The following is an 18,960-nucleotide window of genomic DNA, read 5'->3' on the forward strand; positions in this document are numbered from 1 at the left end:
ACATACATTGGACAAACAAATAGGAGAATAAATGCACACATTTCAGAACACAAGAACACAATCAGAAAAGAAGAAAAAACTTCCTCCCTTTTCTAGCACCTTAAAACAACAGGACATGAAACTGACTTTGAAGGAACCAAATTAATTTCCAAAATTGAACACTTCAACAAGAGAATAATCATGGAAGCCATCGAAATAGAGAAACACCCCCATAACATGAATAAAGGTGACGATAATCTCCTGCCTACCGGACATCTGGAAACTAGCCCTAGTCAACAGATGAGTCCCAGCCACAAAGATTAACACAGGACCCAAGATAACACATGACACCACCACCAATCATCTTCACCAGATTCAAACCCAAACCCATCCCTGAATCCGTGTTAACGGTCCAGTTTTCTCTGGTTCTCTATTACCAACTGTCTATTAGCAACTGTACTATTCTTACCTCTTTGCAGTTGACAGTTGGTAATAAAGAACCAGAGAAAACTGGACCGTTAACACACATTCAGGCTGCAGCTAGTATAATGAAGCATGACCCACAGTTTCGAAACTGATAATAAAGGCCCGAAGATGACAAGGTAGAGAGCTTGTCGAAACGTTGCTTAACCTTTGAAGTGTTGGTTAGGATTTCAGCCAGAGTTTTTGAAAGACCTTACAAAGGGTTTTTGTTTGGGAATTTAGAGGATTCTGAGCTGGGAATCTTAGCCAGGATTTTAAACATTTTAACTAACAAACTTATAATGACGCGGGAAAACACCCGAGATTTTAACTTTTTACACACACACAACACACACACACACACACACACACACACATATTGTGAAGATCCACCAATTGATTCCCGCTATTGATGGATCTATGGCCATCTCCCTTTCAACGAAGATACTTCTCACCAATAGATGCATAAGGCCACTCCGTAAATATCATAAACCCCGTTGGGATAGACTCTACTGTACGTACTGTATGTATTACAATAATGCATAGAAAGTTAGGTTGCAGTAGCAGTTAAGTTATTAGGATATAAACCACTAGTCTCACCTTAGGCACAAAGCCAGCTGGGTGATCTTGTCTCTCAGCCTTTAGAAAAGAAGCAATGACAAACCACTTCTAAAGTCTTGACAAGACAATTGCAGGGACAAGTCTAGGCACTTGCCAGGTGTCAACACAGACTTGAAGGAACAACAATAACAACAAAAAAGCAAAGAAAGAGGCCCTATTTCTATGTTCATATGAATATGGAAAATATTTTTGCCTTATAGGAAGGCAGTAATAAATCCTAAGCCTCAAAGTACAAGGAATAAGTCCAAAGAAACTTAAGTTTCTTAATCTTATTCTAATTATTTGAATGTGAAAATAAATGTTATTTGGTCTGTTTTACTAAATAATAAACATACAAAGATATTTGGGAAGTTTCACTTTTTACTTTCAAAATATTCTGAAAACATGATAATAAAAATTTATCAATTTCTCTCCAGCTTGGGTAGAGAAAATTGAAAACTTGGAAAGACAGAACACTTACATATTACAAGAAAGAAATTGTAATTTTTAAATTACATTTTACTGTAGCTTAGACGCCCTAATAACTGGCCATTAAATAGTTTAAAAAAGAAGAAGCTGAGATATTATTAAGTTACTAAAACACATTAAAATATTTCTCTAATTATTGGGCTTATTCTTATAATCAGTTATCCTGGGAACAATTACTTTTATTTCAAGAAATATATTTGCATAAAAAGAAATTACAAAATATTGGTATTTGTTTTGCTATTGCGAGAAACTATTTTTTTCATTGAGTAAAACTAGTTTAAAAAACATGTTTCAGCTCATATATCAAGATATAAAGCTAGGTGAAAAGGGGAAAATGAATTGCCATAGGTTTCTTATGTGAAAAACAATGCAATCTGCACATTTAAATAGTTTACTGCTCCACATGACCTCATTTTAATGTTTCAAAGAGACCTTTCTCTTAGGCTAAATCCAAAAAGATATTTTCAAGAAATTTTGTTTTCTATAAAACTGCTGGATATAAAAAGTGATTGATTAACGTCAAAGTATTAATTTCAATCATGTCAATTTAAATAAATTAAATTTATCACATTTCATTCTTTATTAATATAATAAATATAAAAAATAATTTATATTACAGTATTTAATAGGCTGCTCTAGCAATTAGAACATTATACATTTGCTTCTGAATCTAGCATGTATATTATCTAACCATAATCCAAGTCCTTTAATTATGCTACTCACACATACTTTGCAGAGACATTTTTACACAAATTCAATTGGATTTGTCAAATTAAGCCATTTCTGTTTGAAAGATTTATGTACTGATCCTTATTAAACATAACACATTCACACAATGTCTAGAACTTAGAAAAAGGTTTGCAATTATTAATCAGAACAATTAAAAGGTCTTGCTTGATTAGTACAACATGCATATAAATGGCATAAATAAATAAATGTTAAATAGTTTCCAAATGTGTTCAATAGCTGTTTTCAGAGAGAGAAAATGCTTGTAATTGCCTCATGATTTGTAGAAGAATCAGGTAATAGATCTGAATGAAAATATCTTACTCTCACAAACAGGAGATTATAGATGCAAGAAACAGAAGAAATAGATTGCAGTTATGTATTAAAGACACATACACACACACACATGTGTGTGTGTGTGTGTGTGTGTGTGTGTGTGTGTGTGTGTATGTAATGTCATATATATATGGATTTAATGTTGTGGTGGTAGTCAAAAAGAAGGAATACATAGGTTAAAGGTATTTGAATGTTACTGAAGAAAAATAATAAAAAAATTCAAAATGAATATTTGGGGAAAAGGTGCAACACTCCAGATGAAGTATGATCAATGGAAAGGGAAGGTGGAAATATGTTGGACAGCATGAATTAATATGTAAAAGAAAATAAAGAGGTACTGAAAAAGTAAGACCATTTTCAGACCCAACAATTATGGAAGATCAGATTTCAGTTTGGTTTGATGCAAATATGCATTTAAGTCTATTCATACATACATAATGAAATGGAATGATTTAAAGGAAAAGCATGTTTCATTTGGTTATCATTGAAAACAGAATTATGGAAGGCTATAAGAATAATGAGAAGTTATGAATGTTGATGCAGATTAGAATTTGATAAAAATGAAAGAAACTAGAGTAAATGCAAAAAGATATAGAAAGAAAGAACAGAAATGTAAAGAAATACTAGAAAATACTTTCCCAACTAAATGATTGAAAATTGGCAAAAGAAAGTACCAGTATATGTGGAAGCAGCTCAGAATGGTATAAAAATAATTATATTAGACAATGTAAGTGGTGTTACATAACATTACCTAGTTACAACGATTAGTTATGCAAGCCAGAAGAATGAAAACAGATACTTGGTGGAATGAAAAACACAATTGTCATAAAAAACTTGCAGGTAATAAAATAAATTTAACAAAAACCAAGAACAAGACAAATTATGTTACAGAGGGATAAGGACTGCAAAGAATACAATCAGAAATAGTTAAGATTTCAAAAAGAATGAAAAATGCAGACTTTTTTTAATGGAAATAAAAAGTAGTTATGCAACTAAGTGCATAGGACTAAATAAGGAACCTTCAGTAGAATAAATGGAATTAAAAATAAATGTATTGGGATATAATTGAAATGAATGAACATGTGTTTTATTACAGATTTACATGGAAATCACAGTAATATAATAAATGGAATTAAAATATAAACACTAAGAATTCAAGGAAAAATAATAAGCAACAATTGACAAACAATTGAAAACTTTAAGACTGCAGGTACATATGAGTTACTAAAGACATGTTAAAATATGGTGGTATGCTTTTGGAATAACGATACAACTGGTTAATTTATATGTGAAAATTGCACCTGAAACCTGACTAAGGCTGAGGAACAGATTTAACAGATTAACAGAGATAGAAGGGACCTTATAGGTTATCTAGTCCAACCTCTCAACCAAACCTCTCACCCAAACAGGAGACCCAACACCTGTGATGGCGAACCTATGGCACATGTGCCAGAGGTGGCATGCAGCGCACTGATGGCATGCGAGCCATCACCCCAGTTCAGCTCTGCCATGCATGAGTGCGCCTCCCACTGGCCAGCTAGTCTTTGGGTCTCTGCCACGCATGTGCAGGGTACATGTGGGGGGCTGCACACACCTACCCGGGGGGTGGGACGCATGCGGGGACCATGCACACATGTGCAGAGGTTGTGCAGGGGCACACGTGCATGTGGGGGGGCATGTGCAGGGGCCATGCATGCATGTGCAGGGTTGGGGCGCATGCGTGGGGCTGTGTGCACATTGCATTTTGGGGGTTCGGCCACACACACACATTCAACATGCATGTGCGCACTCTTTGCACACTCGATCCAGAAATGGTTAGCCATCATTGCCCTACACCATTTCTGACCGATGGCAATCCAGTCTCTTCTTGAAAGCTTCCAGTGATGAAGCTCCTACAACTTCTGAAGGCAAGCTGTTCCATTGGTTGATTGCTATGTCAGAAAAATTCTCCTTATTTCTAGGTTCAATCTCTTCTTGATCAGTTTCCATCCATTATTCCTTGTTTGGCCTTCACGTGCTTTGAAAAATAGGTTGACTACTCCTCTCTGTGGCAGCCCCTCAAATATTGGAACACTGCCCTGGTCCTTCTCTTCACTAGACTAGCCATACCCAGTTCCTGCAACTGTTCATCGTATGTTTTAGCCTCTAGTCCCCTAATCATCTTGGTTGCTCTTCTCTGCACTCTTTCTAGAGTCTCAACATCTTCTTTATAGCGTGATGACCAAAACTGGATGTAGTATTCTAGGTGTGGTCTTACTAAGGCTTTATAGAGTGGTATTAGTACCTCACTTGATCTTGATTGTATCCCTCCGTTAATGCAATTTAGGATTGCATTGGCTTTTTTGGCTGCCTCTGCACGCAGTTGACTCATATTTAATTGGTTGTCCACCAAGACTCCAAGATTCCTCTCATAGTTACTGCTATTGAGCCTAATAGGTACTTTCAGTGTTTCTGATACTTTATGACCAACTGCACTGTATTTTTAGAAAAGGTAAACGGTTTGGGATTGATATATTCTCCACTTACTAGCATAAAAGTTGACATAAGATACTTTCACGCAAATTTGTATTTTAGTTGATGTTGGTCAAGTCTTCTAATTTCTGCAGAAACGCATATTGAAAAGCTGGCCATCACTCTTACCTCTCATGCAAATTCTACATAATGGAATAGAAAAGGTTTTTCACTTTCAGAACATTGAGGTATCCTTATCAAACAAACACACTTCGATCATCCATAGTCATATAGTTCAGAAGAAGCCCTCGCTATTGCGGATTGGCTTTTTGAAACTGCATTTAGCATAGAAATGGTAGCACAGACCCGTGATGGCGACCCTATAGCACGTGTGCCAGAGATGTCAGGCAGGGCCCTCTCTGTGGGCACACGAGCCGTTGCCCCAGTTCAGTTCAGCTCTGCTGTGCATGTGCCAGCTGGTCTTTGGGTCTCTGCTGTGCATGCGCGGGGGGCGGCGGTCATGCAGGGGAGCACGCACATGAGTGGTGGACATAGGATGTGCGAGGGGCATGCACGCATGTGGGGGATATTTTGGGGGTTTGGGTGTGTGTGCTTTGGGCACTCAGTCTGCAAAAGGTTAGCCATCACTGGCATAGACTACAGGCAAAACAGCTTATTTTTCTATTATCACTTAATTTTTATTATATAAAGATACTATTGGAATACATCTCTGTCTTTTTTAAATTCCAGAGCAATGTTAAGTTAATCAGGCACAAGAAAAAAAGTATCCAATCCATTAGGACTGAAAGTGTAAAGATGGAATTTGATAGGCACACACAATTGAAGAGACAAAATACCTGGCATCAACGTAGCTGTAGGAAACAAATTTTCTTGCATGATTTTACTTTCATTTAACAGCTCTTCTTTGGTGATTGGAAGCTCCAGTGCATTGCGAATGATTTCTGCTCCTTCCAATGCTTTTTTACCCATTGCTAAGGATTTCACATCCCAGGTGTAGGTTTTCCCAAAGCGACTGCAGATTTCTTGGAACACAATAGTATAAAGATGTTCAGTATCTGTGGAACAAAGAAAAACGGCATTAAAATGATGTTTTCAACCAACAGTCAGCAAACATCGACATACCAAAAGAGTAGAAATTTTATCTAAAAAATATTTTATCCTTTTAAATAGTATAGGACAAAATCCTCAATACTAAATGACCAATCAGAAAGAAGTGGACAATAGATAGTCCTCACTTAATAACATTAATTAGGACTTTAAATACCATCATTAAGCAATGCGGTCAAAAGTCAAATCCTGACTTTGCTAACTTGAAACATTTTAATATATTGTTTTGAGTCTAAAATTCCATCTTCCTTTTTGTGTCCATCTAATTATGCTTTCTATATGAATATCTTTTCTTTTCATATTCTAATCTATAAACCCTAATTTACCATCTACAAATAAATATATCCCATTGTATTTATTAAAGGAGTCTGTGGCCTGATTCCAGTTTTATAGACTGTTTCTGCAGGACACCAGTCCTTGATTACTGCTCGTTTATTTAAGAGTACGAACAACAAGGACACTAATAATTAAATTCTTAAGAGCATAGTGGGGATAACTCAATATTTGTTTATAGTGGAATATTTTCCAAGAAAAAGTGGCACATATTAAATAAGAAATGAAGTAACAAGATAAAGTAATATTTATCATAATAAAATTGATTTCAGAACAGGGTTTTCAGGGAAGAGGGCATTTAAGATTAGGGAAAAAATATAATTACTCAAAGAATGATCTGAATGGAAGACAAAATCCAAAGTCTATAAACTGAGCAGAGACCAAATATTTTTGTCTTTTTCAACAAGAGAAAAACATGCAACCCCTTTTCATAGCTCTAATTAGATTGGCTCCATCATCTAAGCAACATTCTTAGATTAGAGATCCGGATGTCTACCTTATAAGACCATATTTAAAAGTATGGTGTTATTGGTTGCAATGTAACATTTTAAGATCTTTATTATTTTAAGTCAAAATAATGTTTTTTCAACTTTTGAATAAAACATTAGAAGTTGTTCAAAAGATATACATTATATTGCTACTAGCATCACTAGATTTGCATCTAACTATATTAATACTATAATACTAAAAAATATAATGAAAGAATTCAAGCGCAAATAAATTTTCCTTAGGCTACTTTCAAGAATATAAAGCTTGAGGCTAAGGATCAACCCTTTTCTTAAATTTGTTATTTTAAAATATTGTCTTATGACCATAATGACGGCTACCCAACACGCTCATAAATTGTGATGGTTGTACAATTTTATGACTTTTTTTGTTGCAGTCATTAAGAGAATGCTGTGGTCGTTAAGCGAATCAAGGTTCACCATGAGTGCCATTTTGCCAAAAACTGCAAGTAAATGCCAATTTTCAGCAAAGCCATCGTAAAATGCGGTGGCTGCAGGATGCTGCAAATGGCTTTTAAATGTGGCTGTGTTGCTGAATGCCCAAAGTTAGATCACGTGACTGCAGCCATCACAATTTTTAATCCGAGATGTAAGTAGTCCCAAAGTAGTTCTATCGTAACTTTTAATGGTTGCTAAACGACAGTCATACCTGTAGAGGAACAAATATCCCTATTCTCTTGAAATGCTTAAATTTAGTTTTGTATGCATTTATAAGAGATAATATCTAAGATCAAAATGATGAAATTCTATATTTTGAATTGGACAGCTGTTACTGAAGGAAGCTTGAACTTGAGAAGAAAAGATAAAAGGCTACAGCTAGAAACTAACTAATATGAGCTTCTAGTACCTTGTTTCTCAAAGTTTCCAAGGTTGAGAAACACTAATTTAGAAGGTTGTTAAATTTCAAAATCATGAAGGTGTTTTACCTTGAAGATTCAAAGACAGAATAATTGTAATTGACCAAGTATTCAACCTCAACTGCTCCCTCAATTTTTCCAAATAACCTATTTCCAAATAACCTATTTTCTTTTATAATGTACAATATAGTTGGAACTGTCTTTAAGACTGCAACCAGCTTTTAATCTGCTACAGTTATACTCAATCAGAGGTGTATAAGGAACAGATGGAACAAATAACTGAAAAATGTACATTATGTCACTGTCCTTGGTAGCAATAAGTTATTTCATCTGATTTCTCAGAAAACTTAAAGCATCTTACAGATGCTGACATCTTTCAACATCTTACTTTTCCTTGAAAATGCATGAAAATCACCCACACGTATTTCTGCCTGTTTAGGCCCTTACAGGATTAGAAATTGGACAGCCATTTGTATGAAATGGTATAGGGCAGTGATGGCTAACCTTTTTTTGGGGGGGGGGGAGTTTCACGCAAACATGCCCACACCCATAATTCTATGCGCCTTGCCCTGCACATTTGTGTGCACCCGCTCCTGGCACGTGATGGCCCGGTAGGCCCGTTTTTCTTTCTCACCTGGCTCCAGATCCTCACTATGCATCTGGGGAGGGCGAAAACAGCCTTCCCCACCTTCTCAGAAGCCTTCCAGAGGCCTGAAATGGCCCATTTCCCAACTTCCAGTTGGACAGACAGTGACGTTTTCTGCGGTCCACAGCCTCCAGAACCTCTCTAGGTGTCTCTGGAGGCTGGAGACAGCAAAAAATGTCACTTCCTGTCCAACTGGGAATTGGGAAATGGGCCGTTTCAGGTCTCCAGAGGGCCTCCGAGGGGGTGGGGAAGGCTGTGGGCTGGCATGCCCACTGATATGGCCACAGGTGGCATGCATGCCATAGCTTCGCCATCACGGGTATAGGGTCTCCTACTTGAGCAGGCAATTGGATTAAAACACCTCTCTGTTACACTATAACTAACTCTGTATACACTATACACTATATCTATACTTTGATCCATTCAGCTTTCCCTCAACCTTGATCAGTCTCCCACTCCCTGCTGCTGTAATAAAACATCCTGACAGCATGATGCTGCCATCACTATGCTTCATTGTTGGGATGATATTGGGTAGATGATGAGTGGTACCTGGTTTCCTCCAGACATAACATTTAGTATTGAGAGAAAACAGTTAAATCTTGGTTTCATCAGACCAGACAATCTTGTTCCTCACAGTCTGAGAGTCCTTCTGAGGTGCTTTTTTCTTTTTCTTTTTTGCAAATTCCAAGCAGGCTTCCATTACATGCAGGCTTCCATGTATTTTGCACTGACGAGAGGCTTCCGTCTAGCCACTCTGCCATAAAGCTCAGACAAGACTAGGCTTTTGTGATCATATTGTGGGAAGAAATATCTATATGGTTCAGTTCCAAGCTGGAAGAAAAGCACTGGAAATATGGAGGCTGACTGGAAAGATGGTTTATTCATGAAGCAGAACCACTAAGCACATGGTTCTGGTGCAGCTGACCACATGGAGTTGAGAGTGGGTGGCTTTTAAACCTTCCCTTTGGGCTTTGCATTTGAACTTACTGTTCCTGTGCAAGAACATTATTCTATTGGTTGTGGTCAGACTCCCATGGGGCCATGTAGGGATTATGTAGGGGTCATAGCTGGCTTTGTTGGTTATCTGAGCTCCCAGGTTTTGTTGAAGTTTCTGAGGGTGATGCAATGAATGGTTGTTGGGCAATTCCTATTGTGGCTGAGGGCTAATTGTTGGATCTTGGTTGACGGTATTTGCTTATGAATAGAGCTGTCTATCTCTTTATCTCTTAAGTGCTGACATATGCTTATGGATATTAAGAAAGGTAGGGGCTGCTTTCTGTCTCCAAGAGCATATTTCTCTCTTTAGGAAAATATAATATTCTGCATTTTTAATATTTCCTAAACTATTTTATTCTTCTAGGAGAAGAATAAAGAATATTCTTCTACAATATTTTTCAGAGTTTTCCATGCTTCTTGAGCTGAGTTTTTACCCATGGAATTTTTTTTAGACTCTGTCTGACTTTGCTAACATCAGCTCTTTTAAAGTTTAAGAGACTAGCTGGATTAAATTCTATAGCTTGCATTATGTTGAATTCTAATATGACGTGGTCATTGTCACCCAAGGTTCTGGCAAATTCAACTTCCTCTATCACGTCTTCTCTGTTAGTAAGAATTAGGTCCAGTATAGCTTTTGTTCTAGTCCCCTCCTCTATCTCTTGGATAACAACATTGTCAGCTAAATTGATTAGGAATGTAATAAATCTCCCATTTGCTGCAGTGTTTGTCTCCCAGTTGCTATCAGCCAAGTTAAAGTTCCCATTACTACTGTGGTATGTTTCCTACATAAATTAACTAATTGATTAGCAAAGGGTTCATCTATTTCTTTTTCTTGGTTCAGTGCCTGTAGTTTATGCCTATATCAGTGCCATTTTTCTTTTTATATTAACCCATGTGAATTCTGGGTGGTTTTCATTCTTGTATTTTTGTAGAGATTTAGTAATCCATTATATATAATGCAACACCACCTTCTGTGTGGTTTTTTTTGGAATAGTTCGTATCCTTCCATCAGTATATTCCAGTCATGAATTTCATCCCATCAAGTTTCAGTAGTAGCAACTATATCATATTTGCCTTTATGTACTAATATACCAGTAATACATACCAATACTAATACAGTTCATCCTATTCCCTAAACTTTGATCATTGTGGCGCAGTGATTAGAGTGCAGTATTGCAGGTTAACTCACTGCTCACTCCAGGAGTTTGATTCCCACTGGCTCAAGGTTGACTCAGTCTGTCATCCTTCTGAGGTTGGTAAAATGAGGTTGGGAGCAATATGCTGACTCTGTAAATCACTTAGAGAGGTGTACAGCACTGTGAAGCAGTATATAAGTCTTAAGTGCTATTGCTATTATTGTATAGGCACTAATGAGTCCTTTATGAGTCTTGGGTATGTTTGAGTCCTTTATGGGTCTTGGTTATCTTTCTTTTATCTCCTACTTTGAACTGGAATTTCCATCCGTTCCATCACTCTCTATTTCATTGTCTTTCTTTTTTCTTTCTTCTTTCTCTTTACTCCCTACCTCATGTGATTTTGTTATCTAGCAGTTTTTGCTTGTAATTAGGTTCTAAAGGTTGTGAAGATTGCCCTTCCGTCCCACTTCAATTTTAATTTAAAGCCCTTTTGATAAAATGAACCAATTGTTTCCCAAATATATTCTTTCCAGGTCTTGTGAGGTCAGGCCATCCCTTGCCAGTAGCCCTTCATGTAGGTAATGCAAACCATGATCTAGGAAGTTGAAGTTCTCTTGATGACATCATTTTTTTAAGCCAGTGGTTTGTTTCTAAAATTCTTTGCTCCTTCATTGGATGTTAGCCTTTTGTTGGAAGTATAGATGAAAATACCATTTGTGCTCCTAATTCTTTAACTTTCTTTCCTAGCTGTTTGTAATCTGTTGTTATGGTTTTCAGATTCATTGTTGTGTTATTGGTTCCCACAATGAAAGAAGAAAGGGGTAGTAATCCATGGAGTTGATTATTTTAGTAAGGTACTCAGTTACATCTTTAATTTTTGCTTCAGGAAGACAATAAACCTCCCTAGATTCATTGCCCGGTCTGCAAACTATAGTTTGATAATAGCTACTGTATGCAAAGATCTAGTATTACTCCTTATACTAATTATAAACCATAAATCTATTTTGTTTTGTTAATGTAATTGGTTTTTATTTTATTTAGATAACTGCGTTCTCAGATTTAGTATACTGATATCTAAGAACTCTTCTTGGTTCCTAAAATTTTAGATTATATAGTTTTCAATCAAATATTTATTATTAAATATATAAACATCATTTTATTAAATAGTATAAACACATTCATCTAAAATCAAAACAAAATGCAGTCATTTTCTATATTTTGGGATATCATTGAAGAATACAAGAGATAAAGTTTGTCCTTCTACTCAGTTAAGTAAATCAGTGGTCTTTATTTTTAGGTAGAACAATGCTTTCTCAGCACTTAATAGCCCATTGTTCAGAATTAGATATTATAATAATTTGTACTACCATTTTCTCATTATGTCAACCTCCTGACAGCTTCATGTAGAACTGTCAAGTGAACAGGGGTTTGGGGTCCCCCCTTCTTTTGTTTTGTATCCTCAAGCTATCAATCTTGGTACCTATCAGAACCAATACATTTGACCTTGCGCTGACTGAGAAAAACATAATGGTGCTTTTGTATGTTTTTCAGCCTCATTATACTGGAAAGGTACTTAACTCTTTCTTTGATATTGTAAGCATTTTATGAATTATGGAATATCCTTTCAATTTACAGAATAAAATATAAGTGATTTTATGTTATTTTTGGAATCTTAATATAGCTGAATCTAAAATTTAAACTAACAGTTTAGCTCATCCAGGAAACTTGATGTAGAGGATTCTATAAGCCAGCTCTCGATTAGGGAGAACTGTGAAACAGCAGGTCACAGTGAACAAAAATACTTTAGAGAAAGACATTCAGTACAGAGAATTTGAATTTGTAAGCAGATACTTATTATTATGCCTTATGCTTCATTTTTTGTCTATAAAATTTAAAATTCAGTAGTTATTTTTTGGTTGAAATTATGTGCACCTAAAAAGGTATTTTAATTTGGTTGGGTCTAGGATTTCAAACATATTCTAGCAATTATATTGTTTGGAAAATTTAAAAACAGGCAGGGTTTTGTGAAAGTGTACTTCTTATGCTGTACAAATATAAGTTTACACATTTTTTTATAGAAGCATACAAGAAATCAGTGGTGAATTTCTTTTAGGTATGTTAAGGGAAAGTGTGTGCAGTGTGAAATATTTACATGAAAAGTGTATTTTCTACAAAAAAATTCATACCAAACATTCTTTTGAACAGCAAGGAATACTCAAGTAAATACATCATATATAGAATTTCATGTATAATATTCAGATATAATACATACATAGGTAAACGGGCAGAAATGCTAGAATATTCAGGTGTTTATATAGCACAAAATAATGTAAATATTGTGAAATGGACCTAGGAAGATCATTTAAAAGTAAAGGCTACATTTAGCTATGAGTATTTATGCACTTAACCTAAACTCCCTACTCTGATGTCTCCCAAAGACCTTGTATAACAATTCTGATCATCGCCAGAAGAGTTATGAGTAAACGGAATCATAGTCCAATATATTTTGAATGAATTACTTACCAAATTCCTTAGCTTTCTACAGCATATCTATAGTTAGGGTTAGGAAAAAATTATAATTTTTCATTATTATATTTGTAACCCAGGATTACTGTTACAGTTTACAGCAGCTTACATTATCTTCCCACCCTCAAGTTTCCCCACAACAACCCTGTGAAGTGGGTTGGACTGGACAGAATAACTGGCCCAAAATCACCCAGCCAGCTTTCATGCTTAATGGAAGACTAGAACTCACAGTGTCCTGGTTTCTAGATCACTACAGTATTTCAATCATTACAGCAAATGTGGTCCAAATTTTACTACATTTTTTCACATTACTTGAACATTGTTTTACAACTGGAAAAATGCATTATAGTTTCAATTCTTTTACCTGAATCAATATACAATAATATATTCTGTAAATTGTATTAACAATTTACATTATTTACATTATTATGTAAATTATGTATTATGTATTAGCTCTGTAAAGGATGACGATAGAGCAGTTTTCCCAATGAATAGCCTACCAGTGCACATCCAGCTAGAAAAAGCCCTACTTTAATAAAAAAAACCTAACCTATAAAAGCATCTTCTGCTCTCAGTTCACTTGATAAACAACCTCTCACATATTGCCCCTCACATCAGGGGTGATATTCACTTACCGGTTCGCAAATGTGAGCGCATGAGCGACCTCTGCGCATGCGCAGGACCTTCTGCACATGCGCAGAGCATCAAAAATGGGACGTGATTACGTCTGGGTGGGTGGACAGAGCCTCCCGCAGCCGCCGCTACCAGTTCATCCAAACTGTATAGAACCGGCTAAATACACCACTGCCTCACATGTACTTATTTTATAACACACAGGATGCTAAAAAAGTACAGCAAAATAATAGGGATTTCAAGAAGTTATGAGTCAGCAGATTTGTATTTTCAATCTATTATTGCCTTAGGCATAAAAAGAGACTTCACAAAAAATAATCTAATGCCAACACTGATTTTCTTGTCTACTTGCCAAATTTAGTGTTACTACAGCTGTAAATTGTACCTGATATATACTACATAGGTACTACATATCAGGTATCAGTTTCGAGAATAGCAAAAGTACAATCACAATGAGTTAGGCACTCGTTCTTAAATAGCCAAATCGATGTGATTGGAATTTTGTTTTTCTAAAACTCTGTGGTACTGGAATCTAATGTGATTAAAGAAAGTTGCTAAAAATGTGGAAACTGTACTATAAAATGTGGAAACTGTACTACAAAATAATTACAATGTACTTCATTAATAAAAACATTTGATTATAAGATTTTCAGTTCCAACAGCAGCTTTGAATGATACCAAAACTACAGTTTAACACTTATATCAGAAATCTAAAAGACATCTAAGGCAGTTTAGTTTAGCGGTTAGGACACCATGCTTGAAGCTGGGAAACCGAATTCTAGTCCTGCCTTAAGCAGGAAAGCCGGCTGGTGAGTTTTCGGCCAGTCACTCTAACCCCAACTACCTCACAGGGCTGATATGGGAAAAATAGTAGAAAGAAGTAATATTAGGTATATTTACCATCTTATTTGTAAAAATAATAAAAGCAAGATTTAAAAAAAAGCTTTTAAAATTATGCAAGCAAAGGAAAAAAATCATCATTCTTTTAGAAACGTCTAGAGGGTTTTTTTTTATATTCTAGCCATTTCATTGTCAGTGTTATATCAACAGATCCTTAATAGTTGTATTAAAAACTTCAGCACTCAGCAATAAAAAACAAAGCATTTAAAAGTAGAAGGTATTTAATACAAGATAGTTAATTTAGAAAAATGTGTCTTTTATACTATAACCAGTTTTAGTAAAGACACATACCCAACCCTTCCATTGGTAGATTTCATTTAATGATATGCATTTTAGGGTTTAAGACACTGGAGATTGTACTGAGGTAGTCACAAAAAACCAAATTATGATATAGTACCACTCAACAGTCTTCAAAGAAAAATATATTACATTAACTGATCAATAAACTTCATTTTAGCCAATTGAAAAGCCTTATAACTTCACTTGATAGTTAACTACTTTTAATGAAACATACTCCAATGATTTTTTGAAGTTACATACATTTAAGAAGTCAATAATGTTTTGTACATCATTTAAGAATTTGACTGTTTTAAAACTGCAGAAACTGTAATGATGTGTAATTAAAAAAGCTATATCATAGCTCTTCCTATAAACATTATAAGCATACAAATGAAAAATTAGCAAAAATTCATTCTTTAATTATATTTTATAACATCTTTTTTTAAAAAAAATATTTTATTTATTTTTAAACATCTTAGCCATAAAATACATCTTTTAAGAGCAAAGATTTGGTCCGGTATTAGATAAGTACAATTGCCCACACTTCTTTAACCAATTTGATTCCAAATTTCATCCATTTACATCTTTAAAAAGAAAAAAAAAAATCAAATCACCAATTTTTTATCATACATTCTACCATCTTATTCTAAATACTTGGCATTCTATTGTATCACCAGAAATCTTAAGTCACAAATAAAACACAACTCTTTTTTGTATACAATCTTTCATTTCCAAATAAACACCATTCTAAATTTTTATCATTTTGTCAATCAGAATTCCTGATCTATATTTTAACCTCTATTGATTTACATCTAATTTCCTTAATCTTGTCATGAAATACGCTTCTCATTTTATATAACATTACTTCAGAATCGGTTCACATTATCATTCATTCCACATTTCCATCCATAGTTTTATCTAGTTCCCAATCTACTTTATTTTGGCTGATTTCCAGCGTATTCTCCATTACTCCTAGATCTATTATTTAGCTGGTTCACAACTAAATTAGTTGTTTTCAGCATATTCTCAACTCCTCTCGCTGATTCCCAGCATATTCTCCTCCACTCCTAAATCTATTATTTAGCTGGTTTACAGCAAGCTGTTTTCCAGCATAATCTCCTCCATTGCTCCCGCTGATTGCCAGCATAATCTCCTCCACTCCTAAATCTGTTATTTGGCTGGTTCACAGCATTTTAGTTTAGCTGTTCTCCAGCATGGTATCCTCCACTCCTTCCGCTGATTACCAGCATAATCTCCTCCATTCCTAAATCTATTGTCGCTGATTACCACATGCTTTCCTCAACTCCTAATTCTACTTGTTTGGCTGGTTCACAGCATTTTGTTTTAACTGTTCTCCAGCATAATCTCCTCCACTCCTTCCGCCGATTACCAGCATGATCTCCTCCATTCCAAGGTCTATTATTGCTAATTGCCAGCATGCTTTCCTCCACTCCTACATCTATTATTTTAGCTGTTTTATTTTAGCTGATTCACAGCATATTACATAGGTTGCTTTTTCAACATATTCTCCTACATATCTCCCGCCAATTTAAAATACAAACGTGTTACAACAAATATCTTCTCACATATTCTCTCCTGGATTATAAATTTTCCTTAAATTCGTCCCATTTCATATTTATTCTTATTTTTCTGTGAAAGCAACATTTTTATCTGCCTTAAAATCAATTTTCTCTAATTATTAAATCTATAAATAACTCCTGTTAATATTCAAAATTCATTTAAATATTTAAAACATCCTATTCTCATTTAATCATTTATATTATTGTTTCATGACCAGATTGATATATGTGTATGTGTATATATATATATATATATATATATATATATATATATATATATATATATAGTCAAATTTAAAAGGAATGGAAATAAGTAAAAAAAGAAAGAGACAAAAAGAAATAGAAGAAAGAAAAAGGTAATGAAGAGGAAAAGAAAAAAAAGAAAAGAAAAAGAAAAGAAGGGAAAAAACCCACCTCCTATTAATATTCAAGCTTCATTCAAAAATTTAAACATTTCCATTTTTAATCAAGCTATTTTATTTTTATCTCACAACCAGCTATATTCTATTTCTTCCTTTTCCCATCTGTCCAAAACTGTTCCTTTTCAAATTCAATATTATCAAAATTAAAAACTCTGTAAAGTTTAGCTCTTTTGTAACATCTATTCCATATTTAGTATCATTGTCCCTTTTTTGGTTGCTGCACCATTTTCTTTTGTTGCCACGCCTACTAGTTCAATTTTAATTGTTCTATTTTATTTTTTCTTTCTTTTCATCAATAAAACCACCAATAGACAGATTGGGAATCCCCAGAGTCAAATACCCTTGGTTGTTCAAAGTAATCCAATTTAGGTAGCAAGACACTGTTTCTCTTTCAGGCCAAAAGCAATCCACAATTTACACTTTCACAATTCTCCATTTTGTCCATTATATAATTGTCCGCTTGTCCTTTCCCCTTAGTTTTTAAAGATTCCTGCTTATTGCCTCTCCCCTCTTTCTCTCTCCAAGAGTAATCCATTCCAATTTAAAGAGATTTCAAAGTTTTGTAACTTTCCAACAGACAGTCATTCCAAATCGGTCCATAATAAAAGTAACTCCTTGATGGGTCTCTTCCTCCTGCAAATTATCTTACTAAGTCTTCTTGCCCCAATAATCCGTAGCCGCTAATTAAGGCTAAGGGCTCACTTGTAAAAGTCCATTTTTTGAGCGCTGTTCCCGCCTGGGTTAATATCACTCACCCAGCTTCCAAACGCTTCGCCCTTTTTCTCCAATCTTCCTCCTGCACAATGCTTCTCCCGTTTGCCCCGGCTTCGAGGTAGCCGCCATGGCTGCCGCATCCCCGCCGCCAACTCAGAAGGTTTCCTCTGGCCCTGAGGAACTTGCCTGTTCCTCTCGGCCGTCCAAGGTGTCCCTCTTTCCTGTCCCTACAGGACAGGATTGGTCCGCAGACCTATCGGCGGCAGCTCAACAGTCGGGGTTTTTGCGGGGCTCATCAGAACCCCGCTATTTCCACGAATGGATCGCCGCGGTGCCAAACCGGAAGTCAATTATATTTTATAACATCTTGAATGAGCAGAATAATGACTTTGTCAACACTTTTCAATGATGTATGCACATACATCAGTAGAAATATTACTGAATGTAGAAACATTTTGGAAAGGAGAGAATAGTATCATTTGTTTATTTACTGAATTTATTTCCAATATTATCTACTGACTCACCGGTTTACAAGTTATACAACACCATAATAGTTAAAAGTCCAGTGGAATAAAATATAAACAATAATAACAAAGATAAATCATTGCAGAAGTATAGCAGCTTTTACAAATTTATAATTTTCAAAATAGATTATATAATTACTATGAAGCAGCCTACCAATTACATGAAGTCTACCTGTTTGCTGTTAACAATGCATTTTCATAAATATAAGTAAACAAGAAATCATGGCAGCTGCTGTATACAGCAAAAGGGGAGGGTAATTAGTAAATTGAATAAATTTACTTCAGATCTTATGTCAACAAAAAGATTGCAAAAGAAAATTACTGTGGCAATGTATTTAATATGGGCTTCACAAAGAGCACATTCTACAAATTAATTTGAACACAATTTCAGATACTGAAGTACATACCAAAATTTAAAATTCACTTTTACAAAAGGACAGACTAATTTTAGATGCAATGTTTTAAATATACACAAGCAGCATCAGAAACGGGTAAGAGTATTTTAAAGCATGTCTGAAAATTATAAATTTTTGTAAATTATTTTTACAGTAATTATAACAGTGTAAAAATTTACTGAATAACTAATATCCACATATTTGATTTGAAGAATGAAGGCCCAATAATGTAGATCAGTGCCTTATTTAACTAAGATCTCAAACTCTGTTTACTGCACTTACAGTTCCAATAAATACAGGTAATTGACTTACAACCATTCGTTTAGTCACCATTTGAAATTA

The 18,960-nt window shown here is 35.1% G+C and overlaps 1 protein-coding gene across 1 annotated transcript in view; it reads right to left on the reverse strand.

Moving 5' to 3' along the window:
* The window catches only part of PUDP (pseudouridine 5'-phosphatase), a 69,991-nt gene that overhangs the window by 44,597 nt on the left and 6,434 nt on the right, over positions 1-18,960 (reverse strand). Inside the window, exon 2 of the mRNA XM_070943450.1 lies at positions 5,901-6,119. Coding sequence (XP_070799551.1) covers positions 5,901-6,119 — 219 coding nt within the window. The remainder of the gene's footprint in view (positions 1-5,900; positions 6,120-18,960) is intronic.

The sequence above is a fragment of the Pituophis catenifer genome, unplaced genomic scaffold, assembly GCF_029215685.1.
Source record: "Pituophis catenifer annectens isolate HBS135680 unplaced genomic scaffold, rPitCat1.0.hap2 SCAF_4, whole genome shotgun sequence".
Lineage (NCBI taxonomy): Eukaryota > Metazoa > Chordata > Lepidosauria > Squamata > Colubridae > Pituophis > Pituophis catenifer.